A 25,293-nucleotide genomic window follows, 5' to 3' on the forward strand; every position below is an offset into this window, starting at 1 on the left:
CAGATCCATATATTGGGAACCAAATTGACCACGTCCCTATTGGTAAAAGATGGGTCCAGTGTATTGGATGTTTTTGGGTTGGGTAGTTTCTGGGTTGTAGTTTTCCAAACAAAACCTTAGAGAAAACTGAAATTTGGTACAGATAGAGACGAGTAAACTTTTTTTACCACATTGTAACATTCCTGTATGCTTACTCAGACGACACCAACACCTCGGCCAGAATATATCAAATCATACTAGAATCGATAATCGTGACTTTTTTTTAAATTCAATTCAATGATATGATCTGGACCCACCAAATTGGGTCACATAGAACCAGTACCAAAACTTTTGCACCTCAAGTCTAACTGTTTAAATCTACCTTAATGAATTCTATCTAAATCTATAATAGACCAGCGAACAAAAACCCTCTTCCAGGCGAAAGATGCAAAGAGAAAATCCAAATGGATCAAGGAATGTTCTCCACAAAAGCTCGGACATGAATGATCCATGCCATTGAAAAGTGTTAGTAATTGAGGGGTCCAGCAGAAATTACACCAAACATTTAAGAAGAATCGCCTGACAAGAGCCACGAGAAGAAATGAAAATAAAGAAAAAAGCGTACAATGGCACTGGAGAACACTTCAGACAAGTATTTCGGCAAATCTTGGTGCGCCAAAAGTGCTGAGTTTTTACAAAAAGGCCACAACATATCAAGTGCCAAATCATTTCTAGGAAGGTTGTCGGTTGTGCAAGTTCTAAGATTATTAGAAAAGTTGGAAAGTTTTTTGCTATTAAAATTTATTGGAAGAATTTCTAATTTTTATAAGAATCTTTCTTATTCTTATGAGACCAAAAACTGTTGGATAATGTTTTGTGTTACAGTTCTCTTAGTGTTGTGTTGCAGTGTCACATATGCCAATGTACGTTAAATTTTCCCATTTCAACATAATCAAAATATCTTCAATAAATTAAGTTCGATTTCACGTAATAGCTTCCTTGAACCACCTCTAATTGACTCTGAGTACAAGTTAGTGCAGAACAGATAATAGTTACAGTTGTGAGTTAGTATCGTGCCGCTGGTGAATTTTCCCAAGCAGCTGGGGTGTGACTTCAGTAGGTTGATGCAGTTTGAATCTCGGCTCATCATCACGAAAAAATCTACTGTTCTGCAGAACTTTTCTCCAAGAAAGATGCCAAGTGCTTATAATAGCGAAATCTAGTGTGTTCGAAATCTTAACTACAACCGGTGATTAAGTCCGCATATAGCATATAGAGTGAAAACTAGGTTTTTGCAGAGGTTACTCGTCGGGGAAAGCCCATTAAATAGGGATGCATACTGGATACGGCGACTCTCGAAAAATGTACCCGAAAGTGCATACACTCTATAAAAAAGCTACCGTTTTCTAGGCATGCTATTCCAAAAAAAAACCTCATCGACTTAGTTAGTTTAGTTAACTGGGGGGAGCCGCAGCTCCGAGCACTCAGGCCATTTTTAGGCCCATTGTACTATCCCCGTAAGTTGCCTATTCAATGGTTTCCCGCCTACGGTGTTCGCAGGCTTTAGCGAATCTGGGAATATTCTCCAGAGGCAGAGAGTGTGCAGATTCTTCATTGAAGAAAACCTTGCCAAGGTGTCTTCGTCTGAGAGCTGAGGATGTCGGACAGCTGCATAAAAAGTTCAGGACCGTCTCCTCCTCCTCCTCACATTGGCTGCACATAGCCGAAACCACTAGCCCCTACCCAAATCTTTTCCATATAATAGTTTAAGGAGCAGTGTCCCGTCAAAAGCCCTACTAGGGTTTTCATGTCCCACTTCTTAAGGGACAACAAAAACGCCGCTCTAGTAGCCCTAGGCTCCTTCACAACGATTTTCGCTTGCCGGCAAGAGTCCAAATTTCTCCACTCGGATGCGTGAATCCTTGCAATTTCGCCCTTCAGAGTACACTTGATAGTAGATAGTCGGATTCCAAGAGCTGATTCTGGCCCCACCATTGTGGATCCAGACCCTCGGCGAGCCAGTCGGTCAACCTCCTGATTACCGGCGATGTTGGAGTGCCCCAGCACCCACATCAGGAATGTTTCGTTCAGTCGGCCAAGTTTCAGCAGCACCTGATGACAACTCCACACCAACTGGCTTGATATATCGTTGTCATTTAGTGCTGATAATGCCGTCCGACTGTCGGAACAGATTCGAATGGTGCGACCCCCCCATTTTTATCGTAGACATTCTTCCGCTGCCAATGAAATGGCATCTATCTCCGCCTTGAATATGGTCGTCATTTTTCTGAGGGGTCAGGCCAGTTCTATAATCAGATTCTCCGAGAACACCCCTGCGCCCGATCCATCCTCCATGACTGACCCGTCGGTGAAGATTATTAGGTCTGTAATCTGAAAAGACTCATGGCCACTTGTCGACCATTCTTCTCTTTCGGTGATTACGACAGTGTATGTCTTTGCAAAGACGAATCTGGAAACCATATGATCGGTCGGCATCAGGACTACCGGATGTTTTTCAAGGAATTTCCAGAGAGACGCATGACCGTGTGATTGGCCGCCTTTCCACGCCCCAATGGTATCGAGGCTATATGCGTCGTTGGTTGCTTTCCGTTTCACCTCTAAGTGAATGGGGGGTAAATTTGGGATAGCTTCAAGTGCCGCAGTCGGCGTAGTACTCATTACTCCAGTAATACCTAGGCAATCAACTCTCTTTTTTTTTTTTTTTTTATGGATGGAGGTGGAAATCTTAGAAAGACACTGCCGCGCCAGGTTGCAGCAGCGTGTGGGATTCTCACCCACTAAAACCACCCCCACTTTCTCCTTTTTCCTTCCCCGCGGGACCGCCGCAAAGCATTACTTCGCGGGGTAGACTGCGCTTTACGCGATCACGCCTTCCGTTCTTCGCGTCCTCCTTGTGCGCTCCGCCCTTGCCAGTTCCTCTTGTATTCGTTTGATGGCGGTGTTCACCGCACACCAGTTTTCCTCCGATTTCAACATTTCCCCGACGATGTTCTGCGGGCTTAGAGTGGTTTTCAGGGAGTCTTCCAGACATGACATGCTCCGGGTCCTCAGGTGTACAACCACATTCAGGACACAAGGGAGAATCATCCAGCCTGAATTGGTGCAGGTACTTCCTGTAACCGCCATGTCCTGACAGGAATTGCGTCAGATGGTAGTTAATCTCACCGTGTAGTCGCTGGATCCACTCTTCAATACGGGGAATCAAAGTGTGGGTCCAGCGACCCCTCTGCGAGTCATCCCACCGTTTCTGCCACTTCTCCAGCGACTCTCGCCTTGCCGCCTTTCGGCATTCTGCATCCTTTTCAAGAGGATTCATTTTCCTTGTCTCGTACAGGCAGCGTGTCTCACTTGTCAGAATGTCTATCGGGATCATTCCCGCAATAACACACGCTGCCTCGCCTGATATTGTTCTGAAGGCGCTGCACACCCTTAGCGCCACTAAGCGGTAAGTCATATTCACTCTCCTACGATTACTCTCACACGCTAATGCTTCCTCCCAGACTGGTGCCGCGTATAATAGTGTGGAGCGAACCACTCCGGCCACAAGTAATCTGCGACTGTACCTTGGACCTCCAATGTTAGGCATCATCCGCGCTAATGATACGCTGGTATTTGCCGCTTTCTCACAGACATAGTCCAGATGTCCCTTGAAATGGATTTTAGCGTCAATCATCACCCCTAAGTATTTGATAACCGGCTTCGAAGTGATAACGTGACCACCAACGCGAATATTAATCGTATTCCTCTTCCTACGATTGGTAATCAAGACCGCCTCCGTCTTTTGTTCGGCAAGGTCAAGCTGAACCATCTCCAGCCACGCTTTTATGGCGCTAATGGTTTCGTTAGCGTACATTTCAACGTCTTTAGGTTCTTTCGCGACGACAACCACAGCTAGATCATCTGCGAAACCGATTATCGTGGCCTCCTTTGGCACGAGAAGGACAAGGACCCCATTGTACATGACGTTCCACAGGAGAGGACCCAACACTGAGCCCTGTGGTACTCCTGCGGTGACGGTGTACTGCTTGGATCCCTCATCCGTGTCGTACCACAGTGTCCTCTCCGAAAGGTAACTGTTGAGGAGCTTAGTCAAGTAACTAGGGACACCCGTGTTAGCCAGTGAACCTTTTATCCACTCCCAGCTTGCGGAATTGAACGCATTTTTGATGTCCAATGTCACTACGGCACAGCATTTTTTAGACGACATCGCGTCTCGAGCCAGCTTCAAAACAACGTCTACGGCGTCGATCGTTGAGTGGGCTTGACGAAATCCAAATTGTCGCTCCGATAATCCATCCTTGTATTCGATGATAGGGAGCAGTCTGTTGTAGATGACCCTTTCGAGCATCTTTCCTGCCGTGTCGATAAGGCAAACCGGTCGGTATGATGATGGGTGTCCTGGGTGTTTATTCGGCTTCGGGAGCAAAACTAGTTTTTGCCTCTTCCACCGATCGGGGAAAATTCCTTCTATCATGCATGTTTCAAACACGCTGATATATCAGTCGGGTCTGGTCTTAACAGCGAGTTTAAGGGCTCTATTGGGAACAGCATCCAGACCGGGTGCTTTGTTATCACCAATTCTCCGCCAAATTTGCATAAGTTCCTCCTCAGTTACCGCAGGTATGGTGTAGGCGTCCAGTGCTCGCTTGTGTTGTTTGCGCTCCCCTTTATCCGGGGGGAAGAGCGCGGTCACGATATCGAGCAGAAGATGAGGGCAGGTCAATTGTGGTGTTCGCCCTCTCATCTTCTTCATAACTATCCTGTACGCTGTTCCCCAGGGGCTTTGGTCTGCCTCTGTGCAAAGCTCCTTGAAGCATTCTCGCTTCCTGGTCCGTATAGCCTGCTTAAGCCTACCTCGAAGGTTCACATATGCTAGCCGTTTCTTGTCGAAGTCTGGTCTTGCTCTAGATCGTTGGCAGATCCTTCTAGCACGAAAACATGCTTGCCTCGGCATAGCAGCGTCGCATGCTCTTGTTATGCGTCCCATCATTTGCTCTACCTTTTCCGTAGCCGCACCACCGGGACATTGGCCTCCCAATATCATCTCTATGAATGCATCCTCCTTAAGCCCTTTCACGGACCAGCCCCGGTTTCCAGCCTCACGGAAACCCGCATCGACGCATGGCCCATATTCGATCTGGAGGAAAATCGCCTGGTGGTCGCTGTGAGTATAATGCTCACTGACAAACCATGTCATTCTCCTCGCCAATGTGGTACTCACATATGTCAGATCGACTATTGAGCCCGACCCTGTCGCACGAAAAGTGGAAACGTTTCCCGTGTTGGCAAGCACCAAATCTAGCTCCGCGAAAGCCTCGAGCAGGATACGGCCCCTGGCGTTCGTAGTGCGACTGCCCCAATCAACGGCCCACGCGTTGAAATCACCAGCTATGATTTTGGGGTTTCGACTTCTTGCATCCGAGACTAGCATACGTCGCATTCCTTCGAATTCTGTTATCGTCGCGCTTGGTGGAGCATAGCAACTATATATATAGATACCAGCTATTTTTGCCCTGACGAATCCAACTCCTGGAAACTCCATCACTTCTTGAATGGCCTGATTTCGACACGCCCATATTGCCGCCTTGCCAGTTTCATCTGCAGTCCAGGCACCGCTCTTATTGTTGCGATAAGGCTCGCTGATTATGGCAGCTTCGATTCCCTTCTCATAGATGGTCTGCGAGAGAAGATCTTGCGCTACCTCGCAGTGATTGAGGTTGATTTGTATCAACCTCATTTTTTGACTGCATTCAAGGCTCGCCTAAACACTGGGCATCTGCTGTTGCCTGCAACGTGCCGACAGTCGACGCCCTTTTTTTCCTTGCAGAGCATGCATTCAGGTTCAGCCTTGCATTCCCTGAACATATGGCCTTCTCCCCCACATTTTCTGCAACATTTTGACCTGTCACAGTCACCGGTGCATTTCGCCGCTCTGTGGCCGAATTCCAGGCATCTAAAGCAGCGCTTGAGGGATACCTGCTCCCTGAGGCGGCAAACGACCCAACCTATTTTTACTTTCCCAGCTACCAGCAGTTTGAACGCTGCTTCAGTTGGCAAGCTTATGGTTGCCGTTTGCGTTCCTCCGTATGCCTTCCTCAGTCCCCTTATTGCGGAATCTTGCAAGCCAAGTGGCCCGAACTGCTTTTCTAGGGCATCACGGATATCCTCCTTGGTCGTGATTTCGTCAATGTCCTTACATTCTATGACAAGCTCCTGCTTTCTGGCCCGTACTTGAGCTTCTTCTCCTAAGGACTTCTCCAGCTTGTCGGGAAATTTTCTACCGTTTTGCCCGGAGACTTCTTCAGCTCCAGCATCAAGTCTCCTTTCTGGGAACGTCTGATTCGGCTAACGTTTTCTCCAAGGTCCATCAGCTTAGGATCGGATTTGACCTTCCTAAGGATATCGGCGTAAGTCATATCCCCTTTTTTGGAGATGATGATTAATTCGGGCCGTAATCTTCTTTCCTGCGTCGTATTTTTCCTTCCGCCAACCTTGGTCCATGCTTCCTTGGTCCCTTTTTGAGGCTTTGCCTCCCTTGGGTCAATTGGAGCCGGCGCTGCAGTTTCCACGATGTTGGTAACTTTGTTTCCCTTGCCTTTTGCCGGTGAGAGGCCTTTTTGCCTTTTCGCGTCCTGTGAGGATCCGAAGAATCGTTCGCACACTCTCTACTCCTCTTTTCAAGTTTACCGCCCTTTGGATGTTGACGGGGTGTCACTTATGTTGCCTGGGTGACGCTTGATTTCTTCGAGGCGTTTTTTTCTTCCTTGGCACCATTGTATAGTACCCGAATGGTACGGACCATGTTTTTGATGGCCTGGTGCACGTTGTGTTTGTCCTTAATAAATTCAGACAACTCTACTATTTTACCTTCGAGTAGGGCAAACGATGATTCTTCCGGACTCTGACATAGCTCCTCCGCTTGGTTGTCACATTGGGCGCTTACGTACTTATTAGCCTTCCGAGAGCTTCCCTGATTTCCTTCCTTCATCAAGGTTGATTTCGGAGGAGATCGCACGATCGTTGAGCTTCTCTTAAATGGATCAACCACTAAGTCCTGCGACATATTTCGACCAGGTGTAGTTACCCCGCTATGGGCTAATAACTGACCAGTTTGTGCCCCATCTTTTCTTGGGTTTTGAACAAGCGTTCTCGGGAGTGATGTACTCCTTTTAAATGCCTCTTTCTCCAGGCTACTTGTAGTATTTGATGCAATGGTGGCCAAGTAATCCACCACCGAGGCACTGCAGTCGAGGGATATCGACGGCCGGGAGCCTGCTTGCCCACTCCCAAAAGCCGCCGGTACTGGGTTTCCGAAGCCCTGCACCGTAACTTTATTCTCCTTCTGTTCCTCCATGTTTGGTTTTATTTCTGGGTATCCTTCCCATAGCCAATTTTTATCCACGGGCGGGCGTTTACTTCCCACCTACCCGGCCTGCGCATAAGCATGCCCATACACGCACACCTCCAAATGCGTATATGTGCATATTCCTACGCATCCGCCGAGCATTCCCTTATCCGCACGAAGGGATGCGCCTGATGGGAGATTTGGCAACTCCGCACAGGCAATCAACTCTCTGAATCTGCGTTAGCAGCTTCCTGCTGTTAGCAAAGTTCAGTCTTGGCCACCAGACGATGCATGCGTACATCAAAATGGATTTTATTATGGATGTATAAATCCAGTATATCCGTTTGGGTCAAAGCCCCCAGGTCTTACCTATCGCATTCCTACAGCACCAGAGCAATCTGCAGGATTTCTGATATTGTTCCTGGATATGATGCTTCCACGTTAACTTGGAGTCAAAGTATACTCCTAAGTACTTGACTGTCTATGCCAACTGGATTTCCGCCCTTGCTAAGGTGGGTAGCGTATAGCTGCCCCACCTGACGTTCCTAGTGAACATAACTAGTCCAGTCTTCCTAGCGTTCACCGTGAGTCCATTGCGGAGGCACCAGCTGTGGATTACAGGCAGAGTTGCATTCAAGCGGTCACATACTGCATCCGCAAACTTGCCGGTAATTATTACGGCTAGATCGTCCGCAAATGCTTGCGCGAAGACTTTTTGTCCCCCAGGAGAAACAGCAGGGTATCCATCACCAAGAGCCATAACAGTGGAGAGAGAACCCCTCCCTGTGGATTCCATGCTGTCTTGCCGCATCACAAATTGCCGCAAATGAGGCATAATTGAAGGCACCTTCGATGTCCATGAATGCGTCTAAGGCGTATTCTTCTTCGGACATCGCCTTTTCAATTTTTGCCGTAAGTTCATGGAGTGCTGTCTCGTGGATTTGCCTTTCTGGTAGGCGTGTTGCCTATGGTGAAGTGGCCATTTAGGAATGTGTGTATCCCTTATGAACCGATCTACTAGATCTACTAGTCTGTAAACGTAAATAACCCAGTTTCTGGCTACGTTCTTTGACCAGAATCCGCTTCAGCTTTGATGTTGGCTCAAGAGAGTTAGTCTCTTCGCAAAAGTGTCTCCAAGATGATCGTTTAGCCGATCTTATGCTCTTCTTTAGAGCCTTCTGTGCCTCTTTATAGCGATTCCAACTAGTGCTTGATTCACCCTTCAGAGCACGATTAAGGAGCATCCTTGTCGTTCTCCTCTGTTTTGCCAAATCCGAGTTCCACCATGGTGTTTCACTCTTCTTTGGCATCTTGAGTGGACAGCTTTCTTCGAAAGCTTCTCTCATGCTAGTTGTGATCATCTGGGTTGTCTTCTCAATTCCAGTAATAGATTTGATGCGCTTCCCAGGGATCGTGACTCGGGCGCTCAATTCTATTTGATACATCACCCAATCTGTCTTCCTCGGATTCCGAAATGAAGTGGGTGGAGGTGGATCCATGCTCATAACAAAATCAATGCCTCTGTGATCCGAGAGTGTGATATCGTTTGATACTCTCCACTCTCCGATCAGAGAGGCGATGTCAGGAGATGCCACCGTGATGTCGACGATGTCGATGTGATTTCATCGACTTAAAAAAACAACAACCCAGTTTCAAGGTCCTTAATGAACATTGATGATGGCCAAAATGATGATCCTAGTTTTCCATCGTCAACCACGGGAGAATAGCTATCCTGGAAAGGGACATAAATTGACCGTGCAGATCCGCCTTTCAACTAAAGTGCCTCATCAGCAAGAGCTTGCTGGTGGTTGTGGTCCTTTGAATATTTCAGCGCTGTCTAGAAGCATGGTACCCCTATCTGGAAGTCCCAGTATGGTGGATCTGTAATCCACGTATCTCGGGAAAAACATAATACAATATGCAGATGGGTGTTGAAATATCAAAATATAATTTGTGAGTCGAACCCAGAGTCACAATCGAGCAGAAAATCCATGACGAATTCCATCCTTGTCCTTATCTTCTTCAGGCCTGAAAACCGAAGCTTGACCCATGGAACTCCCGCCTTTGTTTACGAGTAGAAGAGAAGGCTCTAGTTTAGAGTAGAACGTGCAGGAGCAACGATTTCAATGCAAGAAAAAAATTAAAGCTGCCCAGCTCTACATTGTCGAAATTACCTTTTTTTGTGAAAGACCACAGCAGTATTTACTGTATGGCCTCACTAGGGTTCACTTGATCCACCTGACAATTGTACAACTGTAATTGGCATTTAGAACTGTTGCCTTCACTAGGGAGTTCTCCTGAGAAATATTAAGCGAAGACTTATCTTACCAGGGCAGAGGCAAATCGTCAGATGATGCCTCACATCTGCCCTGGGAGCAGCATGACCAAAGCGGCTTGCAGATGTTAAGTGCTCCTTTATATAAAAGTTTGGGTACTAAGCCCTAAACGAAAGGTCCGTGGACCGAAAAAAGAGGGAGTAAGCTGCTGCCCATTTGGTCCGGTGTATTCCGACTTAGGACCCCGCAATCCTTAAAAAGGCAGCTTATCAGGCGCTACCTCACCTCTGCCTGTCATAAATTTACATTTAAATAAGACTATAGCCTTCCTGGATACCAGGTGCCTAGATCACCATTTTGTTTTTCAGATATTTAGGTTGGGTAGTTTCTGAGAATGGGTCCTTGAAGTAGCTGACCCATTTCGGACCCTCGTACTTATCCCCTTTGCAACCAATGTCAACACTAGTACCGATTTCGTGAAGCACCATTCGATATCTTTCATTTGATGCTCCGCATGAATATATTCAGCGAAAAAAGTTGCACACCCCCATTCGTATGTTATTCACCGCATGGAATGAGATGGATGGATGGAACAGGAAAATCTAGAGCAAAAATTAGCCTACACTTTGCCGATCAGACTTTGGAAGTGTTCTTTGCGACCAGGACTATTTTGGCTATTATCTTTGTGACCGCGAGAAAGAACCAAAGGTCCTTTTAAGGAGTCTTAATTATCTTCCCTTTTTTCTCATTCTCTCTCATCTCTTTTTACCCGATGATTCTAGATGAGAAATCTAACGTTAACATCGCTCACTAAACCATCGAAAACCTTAAGACCATCCGCAACCACGTAATACGAAATGTGGTAGCGAAATGATTTGTATTTACAGCAAATTCCGCTTCTCTTTCCACCGAAATAATGGAGTTTCTTTTATCGAAGTATCCGCTACGCGGGACTCCTTGTGCTTTGTCACTGTAGGAGAACTTCAAGGCATCACATATTTCCTTGCATTAATCAACACGCCTCAACTATCCGTAGTCGGCAAGGTTTTGCGAGAACCTTTCGGCGAGTAACAGATATCCTTAAAAGCGCGGTCAGCCATGAGGCAATAGACGCTGGACAGCACCCAAACTGTTAAGGCGACTCATAGGGGCAGACACGGTAATGATATGCAAGCAGAGATGAGTAAAAATCAGATAATTATCCCGTTCGAGGTCGGTGTTAACGCCCCTTGTTTTGAAACATGATGATGAACGTGATATACGAAAATGGTAGCCCTTATGCTCAAATAGAGTGCTGTTGACAAGCCCATCTCAAGCCTGAAGTCCACGACGGAACTTCCTGTGGGAGACACATTTCTGACGTACTCATATGTAACCCGACCATCTCCACATTCGTTCCATCTGAGCTGCCACTTAGATATTACACTCTCATCTAACACCCTTTTAACCGCAAGCGATCCTAGACCCTCCATCTGATCCAAACTTACTATGTCTGTTTGCAGTTCTCCTGCTTAAGCCCCACTCACACCTTACCACACACCAATTAAGTCAACCGTGGCTGAAGCTCGCGCTGTTTCGGACCCAAGACCATACGCCCCGCGATTGTGACTCCCAAGTATGTCACTTTCGGCCGGTATTTCAAAGAACCTCCATTCAGTTTAACCAAGGGTGGACGACGTAGGCAGCCTTTCAAAATCATCGCGACGGTTTTATCCGTAGAGACCGCGACACCGCATGTACTCAGTACCCCAAGAAGAATGAGTAGATCACCAGCGCAGGCAACGCATTCAGCAACGGTAGAAAGTTCCTCCAACAGTTCATCCATCATCAGGTTCCATATAAATGGACCTGCGATAGGTACTCCACGTTCAACCAAACACACTTGTTGACACCTTTCAAAAATGCTTTCCTACTATGGAACTAGCTCTTCCGCAGAGCTAATTCCTGGCAGTCATACTCACAAAGTTTCGATAACACGGACGACCAACTTAGGTAATCAAATGCGCCTTTGAAATATTCAAATATTCCAAGGACATACTTTCTATGGTTGTCCGGATAGCTCAGTGGTTAGAGCACTAGGCTGTCATACGGAAGGTCGCGGTTCAAATCTCACTGGTGGCAGTGGAATTTGCATCGTGATTTGACGTCGGATACCAGTCGACTCAGCTGTGAATGAGTACCTGAGTCAAATCAGGGTAATAATCTCGGGCGAGCGCAATGCTGACCACATTGCCTCCTAGTGTACCGCTACGGTCTTGAATGAAGTGCTCTAACACACTTCAAGGCCCTGATCCAATATGGATTGTTGCGCCAACGATTATTATTATTATACTTTCTATGACAACGGAAAACAAAGTTTTTCACATACATTAAGGCATCGTCAGTGGACGTGCCAGTAGGGAAGACATACTGTCCGACAGACACCAGATGGAATGTTTTCACCCCCACTGCTGGACCATGATCCTCTTCTGGATCTTGCCAAAGGCCGGGAGAAGAGATATGGTCCTGTACAACCGAGGATTACTCTTATTGTTTTCTGGTGACTTCAGGACCGCAACCACCCTGGCAGTTTTCCAGAATGTAGGGAAGTAACCCTCCTGCAAGCAACATTCAAACAGACACTGGACTTGAGATGGGCCGCGTAGACCTCCACATCTTCTGACAACCACAGATAGGTTATCAACAAAGCCGACAATCGTAGTTTAATCTGGGGCGGGAGGATCAAGCACTTCATTATACATTATATTCCACAACAGAGGACCAAGTACCGATCGCTGTGGTACCTCGGCTGTAACAATGTATTTTTTAGGGACCTCATCGGTCCCGTACCAGAGGGTCCTCTCTCCTCTCTTTCTGAGAGGTAATTTTCTACCAAATTCGCTAAATACCCGGTGACACATATGTCAGCCAACGCCCCTTTAATTCTGTTCCAGTTGGCAGCCGCCAGAAATTAATACGCTTTTTGCTTGGGTTACTACCATGCTAAATGCATCCACCGTAGGGTGGGCACATCGGAAACCAAACTGGCCTTCCGACAAACCATTGCTGGCTTCGACGATGTGTATGATTCTGTTGGAAATGACTCCCTCCATCTTCTTCTCCATTGTATCCAGCAGGCAAATAGGAGAATATGATGCTGGGTTTCGAGGTGGCTTGCCAGATTCTGGAAGCAATACCAATTTTTGCTTTTTCACTGGACAGGGAATATTCCTTCTTTTAGGCACGCCGCGAAGATGTCGACGAAAAGGTCGGGCCTAGTCTTTACTGCCAGTTTCAAAGCTCGGTTGGGGATGCCACCCAAAACTGTGATCTTGTTGTCACCGATCCTACCATATGTTTCCCGCAGGTCTTCCGCCATTACTGGAGGTATTATGCCTTCATTTAGCTGGACAACCGGTTGCCTTCCGCTCTCTACGTGGTGAGGAAACAGGGTGGCAATATTCTGTTTCAGGAGGTGCGGACAGATTACCTGATGTGATCTCCACAGACTTTTCATTACCACCCTGTAGGCTTCGCCCCAAGGGTTTATGGTCACAAAACTGTTTAAAGCAATTCTGTTTGCTCCTCTGAATGGCCATGCAGTTGCCTCTATGCCTCCTCTCGACCTAAGCCTCTGGGACTCGCAAACTTGCGATTTCGTTGTTCCACTAGCAGTTGGGTTACCCACTGGGGATCAGTCGCCTTCTGGGCATAGTAGCGTCGCATGCTTGCGACAACCATCGGGTGATTTTTCTCTTGCCATACCACTCAGGAATATGTCGGGTTCGAGCGCCGCTGCAAAACGTGTCCGCCTCAGATGTTTTCGATGTCCAGCCGAGCAACACGAGAAATCTTTTCCAAGCTTGATCCACCCTTAATTTCCGTGCAGATTGTCTGGTGGTCGCTGTGAGTATCGTCCTCACTGACATGCCAAGCGACTCTGCTAGATCAAGCGGTACTGACGAATGTCAGGTCCACTATAGATCCCACACCCATTCCCCGAAAAGTGTAGGTGGCCTCAACATTCGTCAGTACCACGTTTAGCTTCGCGAATGCGAAATGGATGTCTTTCACCTTCGCTCTGATGAAGCATTCCTCCGGGTGTTCTGCTATCACCATAATTTTAATATGGTTCACTAATTATGGCCACATTGATGTTTTTCTCACAGATGGTTTGCGAGAGTAGATCCTATGCCGTCTCACAGTGATGGAGACTGATTTGTATCAATCTCATTTATGACTTGGGCTCTCTTGTATTCCGGCCATCTGCTACTGCCTGCAATGTGCCGATGATACACCCCTCCTTCCCTTTGCACAGTACGCTATTGGGGTCTGTTCCATAGTTCTAGCTGATTTGGCCCTTTGCTCCGCATCTCCGGCATGGCTTCGACCTGTCATCGGCACTGGAGCATGCATTCGTGATATGACCAAAGCCAAGGCATTTAGAGCACCGTTTCAGGGATATATGCTCTGCAAGGTGACATATAACCCAGTCTATTTTTACTCTCCCTGCTGCCAACAGTTTGAGTGCTGCTTCCTGGTATATTTATGATGACAGTTTGCGTTCCACCGTAAGCTTTTCGTAGCATCTTTACCGCTGACTCTTGAAGTCCAATGAGGTCGAACTCTTTTTCCGAAGCCCGCGAATCTCCTCCTTCGTGGTGACCCCATCTATATCCTTGCAGACTATAAAGACCTCCGGCCTGCTGGCCCTGATTTCAACTTTCAAAGGACTTTGCAATTTGACACAAGAATTCATTCGCCGTTATATCCTTGCACCTCTTGAGCTCCAGCATAAGGTCTCCTTTTTGAGACCGTCTAATGCGGCTAACATTATCTCGCAAATTGGTAAGTTCGGGGTCTGCCACGCTTGAAGATGATGATAACCCCCGGTTGTATCCTCCTCCTATCTTTCTTTTTACGAGGAGCCACCTTTCTTCTGGCTTCCACATCGTCCTTCGGGGGTTCTCACCCTCTCCCCGAAATTGCGGCTACATGAGATTCGCCAGCAGCTTAAGCAGCCCTCCTTACTTGCTCTATTTTTTTGGGTGTTGAGACCTTTTTCTCTTTTAGGGGATATTTGACTTTTCCCCGGTTTCTCCTCCCCCGAATTGTTAGTGAGCGTCAGTTGTGTTGCCTGGCTTACTTTTTCGCCCGATGACTTCACTCCTCTCTCATCCTGGGCCCTGCCATAAGCCAACCTGATGCCTCGAATCATGGCCCTTATACTTTGGTGAATATTCCGGCGTTCCTTGATAAATTCGCAAAGCTATAGGATTTGAATGACTCTCACTTACGTAAGGTACTTAAAGCGATGCTGGGCACCTGGTGGTACCCGTTATGTGGTTGGGTTGGGTTCTTACTGCAATCCTTTCCCCTCCACATTTTCGACCCAGTTCGGATCTATCAGTGGTGCTAGTGCAATACTTCGCCATAAGTCGGAATTCGAGGCATTAAACCCTTTTTAGTGTAATTGATGCTGTGTTGGGTATATCGTCCTGTAGGCGTGTTTTCAATTTTCTCACAACGGGTTTGTATTAAATTTTGCCAGACAAAGATACGACTTTCATGGCTGATGCGTTCTCGACTTCCGCTAATAAGTAAGTACTGGAGATAAGAGGTAAGGTAAATCAACGGTATGCAGTGAATGAACCGATACCGGGAAAACATGTAGCTTTTAGAGGTGAAAGTATCTCTCCCTTTTCAACTGTGGGGCTGGGATCAGCTGCTACTTAAAGTCGGTTGACTGAACGAAATGTTCCTGCTAATGAGAAGTCTAAGATGGTGAGACCAAAGCCTACTTTTGACGTCAAGCTGTTTCCTATAAAACCTGCTTTGAAAGGCGAAGCCACAAGGGGCGTGTCCGTAGGGAAAAAGTTAAAAGTTAAATCCGAGGTCACTGGATCGAAATTTTTTGCTCCTTAAGTAGGGCGATTTGATCCGGACATTACTGGAGGAATCCAAGGGCGGTCTCGACTTTATGTTATTAAGGATGAACTGGAATACGTGCAAATTCAGCGAGATGACTCAAAAAATAATGAAGCGTTATCTAAAATAACTTCTTTAAGACCAATAGATTCAAACCCTCTTTTGTGGCTTTGAAGAGGAGATAATATTCATATTTCGAAGTCATGGCCATAAGTGACAAATGTTTAACAGGTTGTCATGCCTCCAGTTTTCAATAAATTTGTTTGACGTAGTGGTGATATACCTGCCTGATTCACCCTTCAGAGCACGGCTGAGGAGCATCCTTGTCGTTCTCCTCCGTTTTGCCAAATCCGAGTTAAACCATGGTGTTTTACCCTTCTTTGGCATCTTGAGTAGCTTTCTTCGAAAGCTTCTCTCATGCTAGTTGTGATCATCTGGGTTGTCTTCTTAATTCCAGCAATGGATTTGATGCGCTTCCCAGGGATCGTGACTCGGGCGCTCAATTCTATTTGATACATCACCCAATCTGTCTTCCTCGGATTCGGAAATGGAGTGGGTGGAGGTGGATCCATGCCCATAACGAAATCAATGCGTCTGTGATCCGAGAGTTTGATATCGTTTGATACTCTCCACTCTCCGATCAAAGACGCGATGTCAGGATATGCGTCATCGACTTAAAAGAAACAACAACCCAGTTTCAAGGTCCTTAATGAACATTGATGATGGCCAAAATGGCGATCCTAGTTTTCTATCGTCAACCACGGGAGAATAGTTATCCTGGAAAGGGACATAAATTGACCGTGCAGATCCGCCTTTCAAGTAAAGTGCCTCATCAGTAAGAGCTTGCTTATCTCACCAGAGGGTAGTTGTCACCCTTTGGACATTTCAGCACTGTCTGGTATGGTACAGCATGGTACATCTGGGAGTCGCAGTATGATGGATCTGTAATCTACGTATCTCGGGCAAACCGCAATACAATATACAGATACAAGTAATATAATAAATAAAATTTGCGAATCAAAGCCAGAGTCAGGATCAAGGGGGAAATCCTTATTTTTCTCCAGGGATCAGAACTATGATGGTCCCATGGAGCTCCCGCTCTTGTTTACGAGTAGAAGAGAAGGCTCTTCATTTGGCTTGCAAAAAAATTAAAGCTGCCCAGCTTATTCAGGACTCTGCATTGTCGCAGTTATTTTTTTTAAAAAAGACCACAAAAATATTCACTCTATGGCTTCACTTGGCGTCATGTAATCTACTTGACAACCGGAAAATCATAACTGACAATCAGAATTTTTGCCTACTTTCAGGAGTTCTCCAGAGAAAAAAGATAGAGAAAATGAGATCAAAACGAGATTCAGAAAGGCTCACGGTATGCCATTGACGATAGGCAAACCTCCGAGTTGTCAGAAAACCTTGAACAAACAATTGCAAAAAGATATAGACGACATGCAGTTCTGTCCAGGGCAGAGGCAACTCATCAGGCGCTACCTCGCCTCTGCTCTGGGAGCGGCCTGATCGAAATGGTTAACGACAAAAACAACACATCTAAAAAGCTAAATTAACCTAATTTATGGACTACCTTAACAGCTTTACTTAATCTAAGGTATAATCTATGGACTAAACTATCTTAACACTAGTGAAGTATTCTATGAAAATTAACAAAATATTTTGGGGGAACTGGGATTTGGGATGAGATGGGGAACATGTGGGAGGGGTTTAAGAAAGGAAGCTAGGAAAGGCGCTGAGGATGGGTGAGTTTTGAAGATTAGGATAAGGAGTAATTACCGGTGTAGAAGATTACTCTACCGTCGGGGTCGAAAAGGAGGCCTCGGCTCTGGAACAGACGAGTTCGTAGAAGATTTTCTTCGACAATCTTAATCTGCATGGCCTGAGAGATAAGGGGATTGGAATGGGATAGACATTTGTTGAGGAATTTGAGGGCATGACGGGCTAGAAGGGCGTCGATGCGAGGCGTTGGGCAGCAGTCGTAGAGCATCTGGTTGGAGATGTATTTGGAGCGGTCTTCGTTTTTGTAGGTGTTGGAACAGTGGCGTAGGATTCTGCGCTCTTTGAGATGGAGTCGTTCGATTTGGGTAGGGGAACTGTCAGACCATAAGATGAAACTGAAAATGAGGAGGGGAGGGATAAGCTGCTTGTAGCAAAACAGCTTAACTTTCGGAGGTATTGGGCTGCTGTATTTCAAGATTGGGTAAAGGGATTTAAAGGCATCAGTTGCACGGCTTAATGCCTTCGTGATATGCGGGAGATGGGATAACTTTGAATTCATAATCATCCCGAGGTAGGCGACTTCATTTACGGTTGGGATTGTGGCGATGTGGATTTTCAGGGATAGGGTATGTCGCTCCTTACTTTCGGCGTCATCTTTGCACTGCCGCAGAATATGATAGTCTCGCATTTCTGTGAATTCAGAGATACTTTCGAGCTGGTGAAGTACTGGTAGAGCTTGTTCAAATAGGAATTCAGGTGCGCTTCACCGGCCGATAGAGGTGCAGATGGTGAGGTCATCCGCATATTGGAGGATTCGGGTTGGATTTGGGTAGGTCTGCGGTGAGCAGGGCAAGAGCGTCGCGAATAGGACTAATCCCTGAGGGATCTGGCATCCCTCAGGATTTGAATAAGGAGAAGAGAGGTGTTCTTGGAGTTGGACTTGGGATTTCCGCCCATCAAGTAAGCTAATAATTAGCTTGCAGAGGAGGACTTCGGAAAGCTTATAAGCGAGTCCGTATTGCCATACGGAGTCGAAAGCCTTTTCTATGGCGAGGAGACAGGACTGTAGCTATCGGGATTTAGAGGATTCTGATTATTTTTTTGGGATAAGAACTATCCGAGTACTCTTCCAATCTGTTAGGAAGTGGGCGTCGATCAGGCAATGGTTGATGATGGAGGGAATGATAGGAGAAATGCTAGGGGCACATTTCTTTAGGACGATGGAAGGGATTTTGTCAAGTCCTACCGATTTTTGGTTTTTTTTTTTGTGGAGGCGGTGGACGCCCTGACGGAGTCTGGACTGACAAAGTGGATGGGGAGGATATTTTCGCGCTGACTCGGGTCGGCGAGAGCTTGAGTCAAGGGATTTTGTGTAGGTTGAGGAATACGGAAAGAAGCGTGGAAAAGGAGTTGGATGATTTTTTCGCTTACTTTGTTGTCGAAACGTGGTTCACGGAAGTGGAAGGTGAAGTGGTGAGCCAGGAGCAAGTGGTCAGTGAGGACGTTCACCTTTTCTGTGGAAGGTGGGGGGGGGGATATTTTGGGGTAGGATCTCATTTTGTTGGACAGATTTGCCTAAACGCAAGGGTTCAGTTCGGTGTTGGAGAGGCGGTTGTGGCGATATTGGGTGTATAGGGTGTGGACTCTTTCTCGGGTGGACCTGCGGATTGCGGAGAGTATCTAAATAGTAGATTTGCTGTGTCCGGTTTGCATAGATCCGATCACTCGAACTGGCATCAAGTCAGTTTCGTTCACGTCTCTGACTTCCCTTTCTTCCGCCTTTTGGTCCAGTTCGAATACCAAACTGAAACCCACCACGTTTGTAGATTTCTTCTTCCTGACATTCATGAATTTTGCCCCTCAGGGCCCGAAGTCCATGCCCGGATTCTGTTCACCCAAGATGTGGATGATGTCCTTCCTTCGAGGGTCCGATAACCAACACACAGTGAACTTGCACCGACCAGCAGCACTCAAAGAAGGAATTAGCTGCTGAAGTCACTGTAAGGCAACCTCATCAGTGTATTCCAAATGGAGAAACCCATCGCGAAAATCTTGATTGTTAAATCTTGGCTTCGTTTCAAGCTTTTCGACAGGCATTCCCGGAGGATGATAAATTGTCCCTCTGATAGTTTACTATCCTTGGAAGAAACCCCTACGGCAGTAGTCAGAAATGAGGCTGAAGCTTGCGCATACGTCCTCTTCCTTCCCACCTTCGTGTCCGTATTCCTATGAGAGGGACCTGCTTCGTTGGGATCTCTCTCACTGATTTGATCACCTCCGGCGCCCCGGTCCTAATCCTCGTGGGACGCGCGGATGTAGGCCCTGGTGCGGAACACAATAAAGGGTTGCTCACTACAGATATGTTGGTCTTACGCTTCTTGCGCCCATTACCCCTGACAGAGAAGTCTGATACGTCCAGTGAGACTCTTACCAGGGTTCCAAGTTTATCCCCACTTTCCACCGAAGATTCCGCTTCCTTGCTTGGAGAATTTCCAGGTTCACGGTGTCCGGGCCGCCTGGGCCCATTCCTACGTATTAATGCTAAACCAGTAGCGTCCACGTCACCAGCTTCTCTTTCTTTCGTTCTTCCCGCTAAGGGTTCTGACAGACAGGATTGTAGTCCCCCTTCCTTAGTGGCTGAAGTTCCCTTCTGCCGAGTCTTCCTCTTCCGTTTGCGGGTAGATTTGGGCTGTATTACCGCGAACGGACCGGCCGTATTCGGATTTCCAATTTCTCCTAAGTGGACAGTTGCCGTACTTTCCTTTCTGACTGGCTTTGACGTAGGTACTAGATGCAAGCTTTCCATTGAATCGGCAAGCATGCCTTCTACAGATTTCTCCGTAGGGGGACATGTATGTGATGAGGCGCCCCAAATGCGCGCCTCGGTCGCGACATGATTGCTCATGATCGCGGATGGATTCGAAGTTTAGAGTTCACTACGACAAGTTGGTGTCCGAGGGGGTGCAGGTGACCCACAGTCCATCTTAACTCTAAATTAACGTGAAAATAATATCGAAAATGCTGCAGCTTTCTCTGGAGCTGTAATACATACAGTGCTAGGCAAGATTTTCAACAGAACACATTTTGGTCGATGCATACATCGCCTAGTACCCAAGGGGAAATAGCGTGAAGCTGCTACGATAGGTCCAAAGCCTCCGCTGTGAAATCCTTATTCCAATTCGTTACGGACCTCAAAGAATATCACAACTTAACAGTTATGAAAGTAATGTTGTGTTGAGTATAGTCTCTCACAACGAGTTTGTATTAAATTTTGCTAAATAAAGACACGATTTTCATGGGTGATTCGGGCTCAACTATCGCGAAACGAATAAGTACTGGAGATGAGAGGTTAAGTGAATCAATGGCATGCTGTCAATGAACCGATACCGAGGAAGCATGTAGTTCTTAAAGGTGAAAGTATCTTTCTTTTTCCAACATTTCTTTTGGCTTATAATTGGATCCGAAACCTGTACACCGAAAGATAAGATAATGGAACCTGACCGAATACCGAATGATAATTCCAGGAATCTTTTTGATCAAAATAGCGGGAATGACAGCTATAAAACTGGTAGGGTCTCATCCTTCGAATCTATGCCAGCCAGTTGGAGTGGGGCTGGGATCAGCTGCTACTTAAGGTCGGTTGACTGAACGAAATGGTCCTGCTAAAGAGAAGTCTAAGATGGTGAGACCAAAGCCTACTTTTAACGTCAAGCTGTTTCCTATAAAACCTGCTTTGAAAGGCGAAGCCACAAGGGGCGTGTCCGTAGGGAAAAAGTTGAATTAGTGTCGAATTCAGTCGAACGCATTTGAGAATCAATCCGAGGTCTCTGGATCGAAATTTTTTGCTCCTTAAGTATGGCGATTTGATCAGGACATTGCTGGAGGAATTCAAGGGCGGTTTTGACTTTATGTTATTAAGGAAGAACTGGACTACGTGAAAATTCAGTGAGATGAAGCGTTATCTAAAATAACTTCTTTAAGACCAATAGTGTTTGAATTAGTAGATTCAAACCCTCATTTGTGGCTTTGAAGAGGAGATTTGGCCATAAGTGACAAATGTTTAACAGGTTGTCATGCCTCCAGTTTTCAATAAATTTGTTTGACGTAGTGGTGATATACGTAGTGAAATGGTGCTGTGGTCATATACGAAAACCTGTCTCCTGTAAATAATGTAAATATTGTCCAATTTCCATAAGGTAACATATGCCCCCAGAATTTATCTTTATTCAAAATATTTCAGATCATCATACTGTCGCGGAATGCCGATATGAACGGAACCATCTTAAGCTTGGACGATGAGGACATTACAGGACCATTCATTACTGTGGGTGATGAGATCGAACATGAAACTGGTGGAACTCATAACTCCACTATGATGAGTAGCGAAGACCATGAAGCTGATGATTCAGATGACCTTAATTACGGCGAAGTTGAGGAATATGACGATTATGATTTCAGCGCAGGACATTTGCATGCCGTTTCGGCGGATTTGGAAGACGCTTCAGAACCAAGGCCGTCAAATTTTCCCAACCTTCGCCGAAAGCACTCAAAGAAACGCGGGAAACGACCAGTTTCCCCAACGAGACCTAATAGTCCGAACAGAAGAATAAAAAGACCACGAAATCCGAATGGTAAAAGGAAGAGGATAAGGATCAAAACAGATCAGAAAATTGAGCCTGCTGTGGTCTCACAGTTTATAAATGATATTAATAACAATTGCCCGTTTTGTCGTAAGTTCGGCTAATCTATTGAAAGTGTCATCACTTTTTTATAGCTGCCATATTTTTGTCTTGCAGGTTGCGGAATTCAAGGTACGGATCAGAGAGCTTCAAGAAATTCAGGACTCAGTTTAGAGTTCCCATGGCTGGTCCACCTGAGCTACTTTGGTCGGCTTTATTGCGCCGGAGTGCTGATCAACGACCGATATGTGGTTACCGCGGGTCATTGCACCAATGGTTTCATCACGAAAATGATAACCGTTCGCTTGTTGGAGTATGAGCAAAGCCATGCCTCTGAAATTCCAACTCCACCAATGATCGTTGAAACGGTTTACAGACCTCCAACCTATGATCCTGACACCTTAGAGGATGACATATCGTTACTGAAAATCACACCAAATGTACCCATCGATCGTGTCACACCCATATGCTTGCCCTTAAGGGGATCAAGTTTTACTGGCAAAAATGTAATTAAGTTCAGGCAAATGTGGTGATCAGTCAGGTTGGGCGGGGGAAATTCAAGGATTTTGAACTTCATAAAAACCCGAAGCTGTTTTGGTACTACTTTGAACACCCCCGCCCAACTCCATTCCTTCATCTGCTATGACCAAAAATGACCCTTTTCAAAAATTTCCAGGGGATAGTGGCCGGCTGGGGTGTGACATTGCTTCGAAGAAATGAACAAACTAGTGTCCTACGAAAGGCTGTTGTACCAATTTTCACAAATAAGCGTTGTCGCCAAAACGCAGGGGATGAAGTCATCACTGAGAGGATGTTATGCGCAGGGTACCGAAAAAATAATGGCCTGAATGCATGTCAGGTTCTGTCAAAAGTAAGCAAAGTTTAGGGGAATGTACCCAGGCAGTGCGGACTAAACGTAATTTTTTTTTAGGGTGACAGTGGAGGTCCATTGATGATAAGGCAGCGAGGCAGGTTCCGGTTAGCAGGTATACTCCTCCTACAATGAATATGACTAGAATAGTAACAATCTGGTCGGAAATAACTTTTTTGTAGGAATTGCATCGCATGGACAAAGCTGTGGTCATCGAAGCCAACTTGGAATTTACACAAGAATAACGAAGTATAACGGATGGATATCTGAATTGGCCAAGGATGCTTGTTGGTGTCGGGATTAAAAATCAGATTTATCAGATCTTAATGAACTCCTAGTTTTTATTGTATCTTGAAAAACATGAATAAATTATGAGGATTGTTTGCAGAACTGTCTTTTATTGTCAACCCTAATTTTTAGTGGTTTTCCAGCAAATACAAGTAACTTACACAGACTTCAATAACTTTTTTTCTATTCCAGACCAATTTAACTTTTCCCGAATCACTATCGAATTTCCGGTCGATCCATATTAACGCTACCCACGATCTTGGATTGATGCTCAATAACGAAACCTACCAAGTTCTGCTGCCAGAGTCAATCCTGCAAAATGCCTCCTATTTGGATGCACTAACTGAAGACGATTTAAAGATGCTCAACGAACTCAAAGACAATGAAACTTACAACCTAGAAGGGGATGGAATGGAAAATGGAGGAGCAGATGAAATGGAAGAAGGAGCAGAGGAAATGGGAGAAGAAGAAATGGTCGATGAATATGTGGAGAAAGGCTACAGGAAAGGAAACAAAAAAGTGATAAAGACCCGAGCCCAACAAAGATGTCCAACTTGTCGTAAGTTTTCATAGTATATAGTCCTTTGAATCTGTATTCATTTGAACTTTACCAGTAATTAGGCCAGATTCCCTGTTATCCATTTGAACATTTAACCCTTCCTCATTTCAGAATGCGGAATCCGAAATGCTCGGCGAATAGTTGGTGGTAGAGTCACGCCAAAATATGTTTACCCATGGGCAGTTGTCCTGAAATACGGTCCCAGATTTTTCTGTGGTGGCTCCTTAGTGACAGATTTGCACATTGTCACTGCCGGTCATTGTACCGAAGGTCTGTCAGCGGCAAAAATGTCTGCAGGTTTCCTCCAACATGACCTCCGAGTACCAGAGCGAGGAATTGCATTCATGCGGAAGGTTCAGCACATCTTCTACAAAACTATCTTGTAAAACTTCAAGGCAAACTATCTTTTCAGATTCAATCCTACAGGAGACATGCAAATTACAATTCGCAAACATTGGAACATGATATTGCCATTTTAACTTTATCGAGGAGGGTACCCATAGGATCAAACCTGTTGAGACCTATCTGCCTTCCAGCAACTGGAAAATCATTTGTTAAAAAAAATGTAAGTAGCCTCTTCCTTTGTAAACCTTTTTACTTGGAAATAATGTACCCTTCCTTCAAAGGGATTCATAGCAGGTTGGGGAGCAGTTGGGGAATGGAGTATGCCTTCAGCAAAGTTGCGTGAGGCCGTTGTCCCCATTATGAGTAACAAGAAATGTCGCAAGACTGCCTATGGAAAGGACATCAAGAAAAGCATGATGTGCGCTGGGTACCCTAAACGGGGTGGCATCGATGCATGCCAGGTGAGACAAAGTCGGTTGCTTTACCAGCTTAAAATCATCCAGTGTTCCTCTTCTTCCCAATATGTCTAATTCCTTGTTTCAATCTTCTAGGGTGACAGTGGCGGTCCTCTGATGGTGCCGGAAAACAAACGATTCTATTTGGCAGGTGAGTTTTAATTTCACAAAGCACGTCCTTGCATATTGTCAGCCCTGAGGATGTGGAGTTTTAAATGAATCCAAAAATTTACAGGTGTGATATCCTGGGGAGACGGATGTGGAGCAAGGAACCACCCGGGGGTGTATACTCGAGTACCCAATTACATCAAATGGATTCGAAATAGAACTAGAAACGGTTGCCGATGCTCATCATGATTAGATTAAATAAATGAAGACGTGAAGTGAATATTGTTTCTTTTATTGGTCCTTTTGCATCCCCTTAAATAACCAAACCAAATTGAAGCATAACAAAGAGTGGGGATCGGGTCTTTCTATGCTCACTTCTGTCCTCCGTACCATATTTTTCTACAAAAGCCCAAAGGCATCCAAACTAGTGGGTAGAGCGGAATGTTTGCGACGTCGCGGAACGGTTGGCCTGACAGATTTCCAGATTTTTAAGCCATTCAATTCGTCATATAATTTGATTTCTTACCGTTCAATTTTTTCAATCATATGTTTTTCTAAGTAGGTATCAGTGGCCGCTCCGAGGAACCCAATTTGCGCTGTAGTGGCCCGTTTCGTTGCCACAACGAGGGCAAAGCTGGCACAGGACTTCCCAGCCAGCTCGTATCATTCATGAAAGAAAGCAGCTCTCTTTCTGAGGTCCTCAAGTAATGGTTTGCCTAGTGTCCGAAGCTT

The 25,293-nt window shown here is 45.8% G+C and overlaps 1 protein-coding gene across 1 annotated transcript; it reads left to right on the top strand.

Moving 5' to 3' along the window:
* Nucleotides 1-727: 727 nt before the first annotated feature.
* On the top strand, nucleotides 728-24,810 carry LOC119650834 (trypsin-like). Its single transcript, XM_038053975.1, has 7 exons — nucleotides 728-902; nucleotides 23,287-23,653; nucleotides 23,765-24,006; nucleotides 24,066-24,218; nucleotides 24,280-24,459; nucleotides 24,550-24,604; nucleotides 24,689-24,810. Exons 1-7 carry the CDS (start codon nucleotides 849-851, stop codon nucleotides 24,808-24,810), a joined length of 1,173 nt encoding a protein of 390 aa, XP_037909903.1. The 5' UTR covers nucleotides 728-848.
* Nucleotides 24,811-25,293: the final 483 nt, after the last annotated feature.

This window comes from Hermetia illucens, chromosome 3, assembly GCF_905115235.1.
Source record: "Hermetia illucens chromosome 3, iHerIll2.2.curated.20191125, whole genome shotgun sequence".
NCBI classification, from domain to species: domain Eukaryota; kingdom Metazoa; phylum Arthropoda; class Insecta; order Diptera; family Stratiomyidae; genus Hermetia; species Hermetia illucens.

Coding starts and splice junctions, on each gene's coding strand:
- LOC119650834 (XM_038053975.1), top strand. CDS start 849: ATGTTTTGTGTTACAGTTCTCTTAGTGTTGTGTTGCAGTGTCACATAT. Junction 903..23,286: donor GCAGTGTCACATATGCCAAT/GTACGTTAAATT, acceptor TTTCTATTCCAG/ACCAATTTAACTTTTCCCGA. Junction 24,605..24,688: donor CAAACGATTCTATTTGGCAG/GTGAGTTTTAAT, acceptor AAAAATTTACAG/GTGTGATATCCTGGGGAGAC.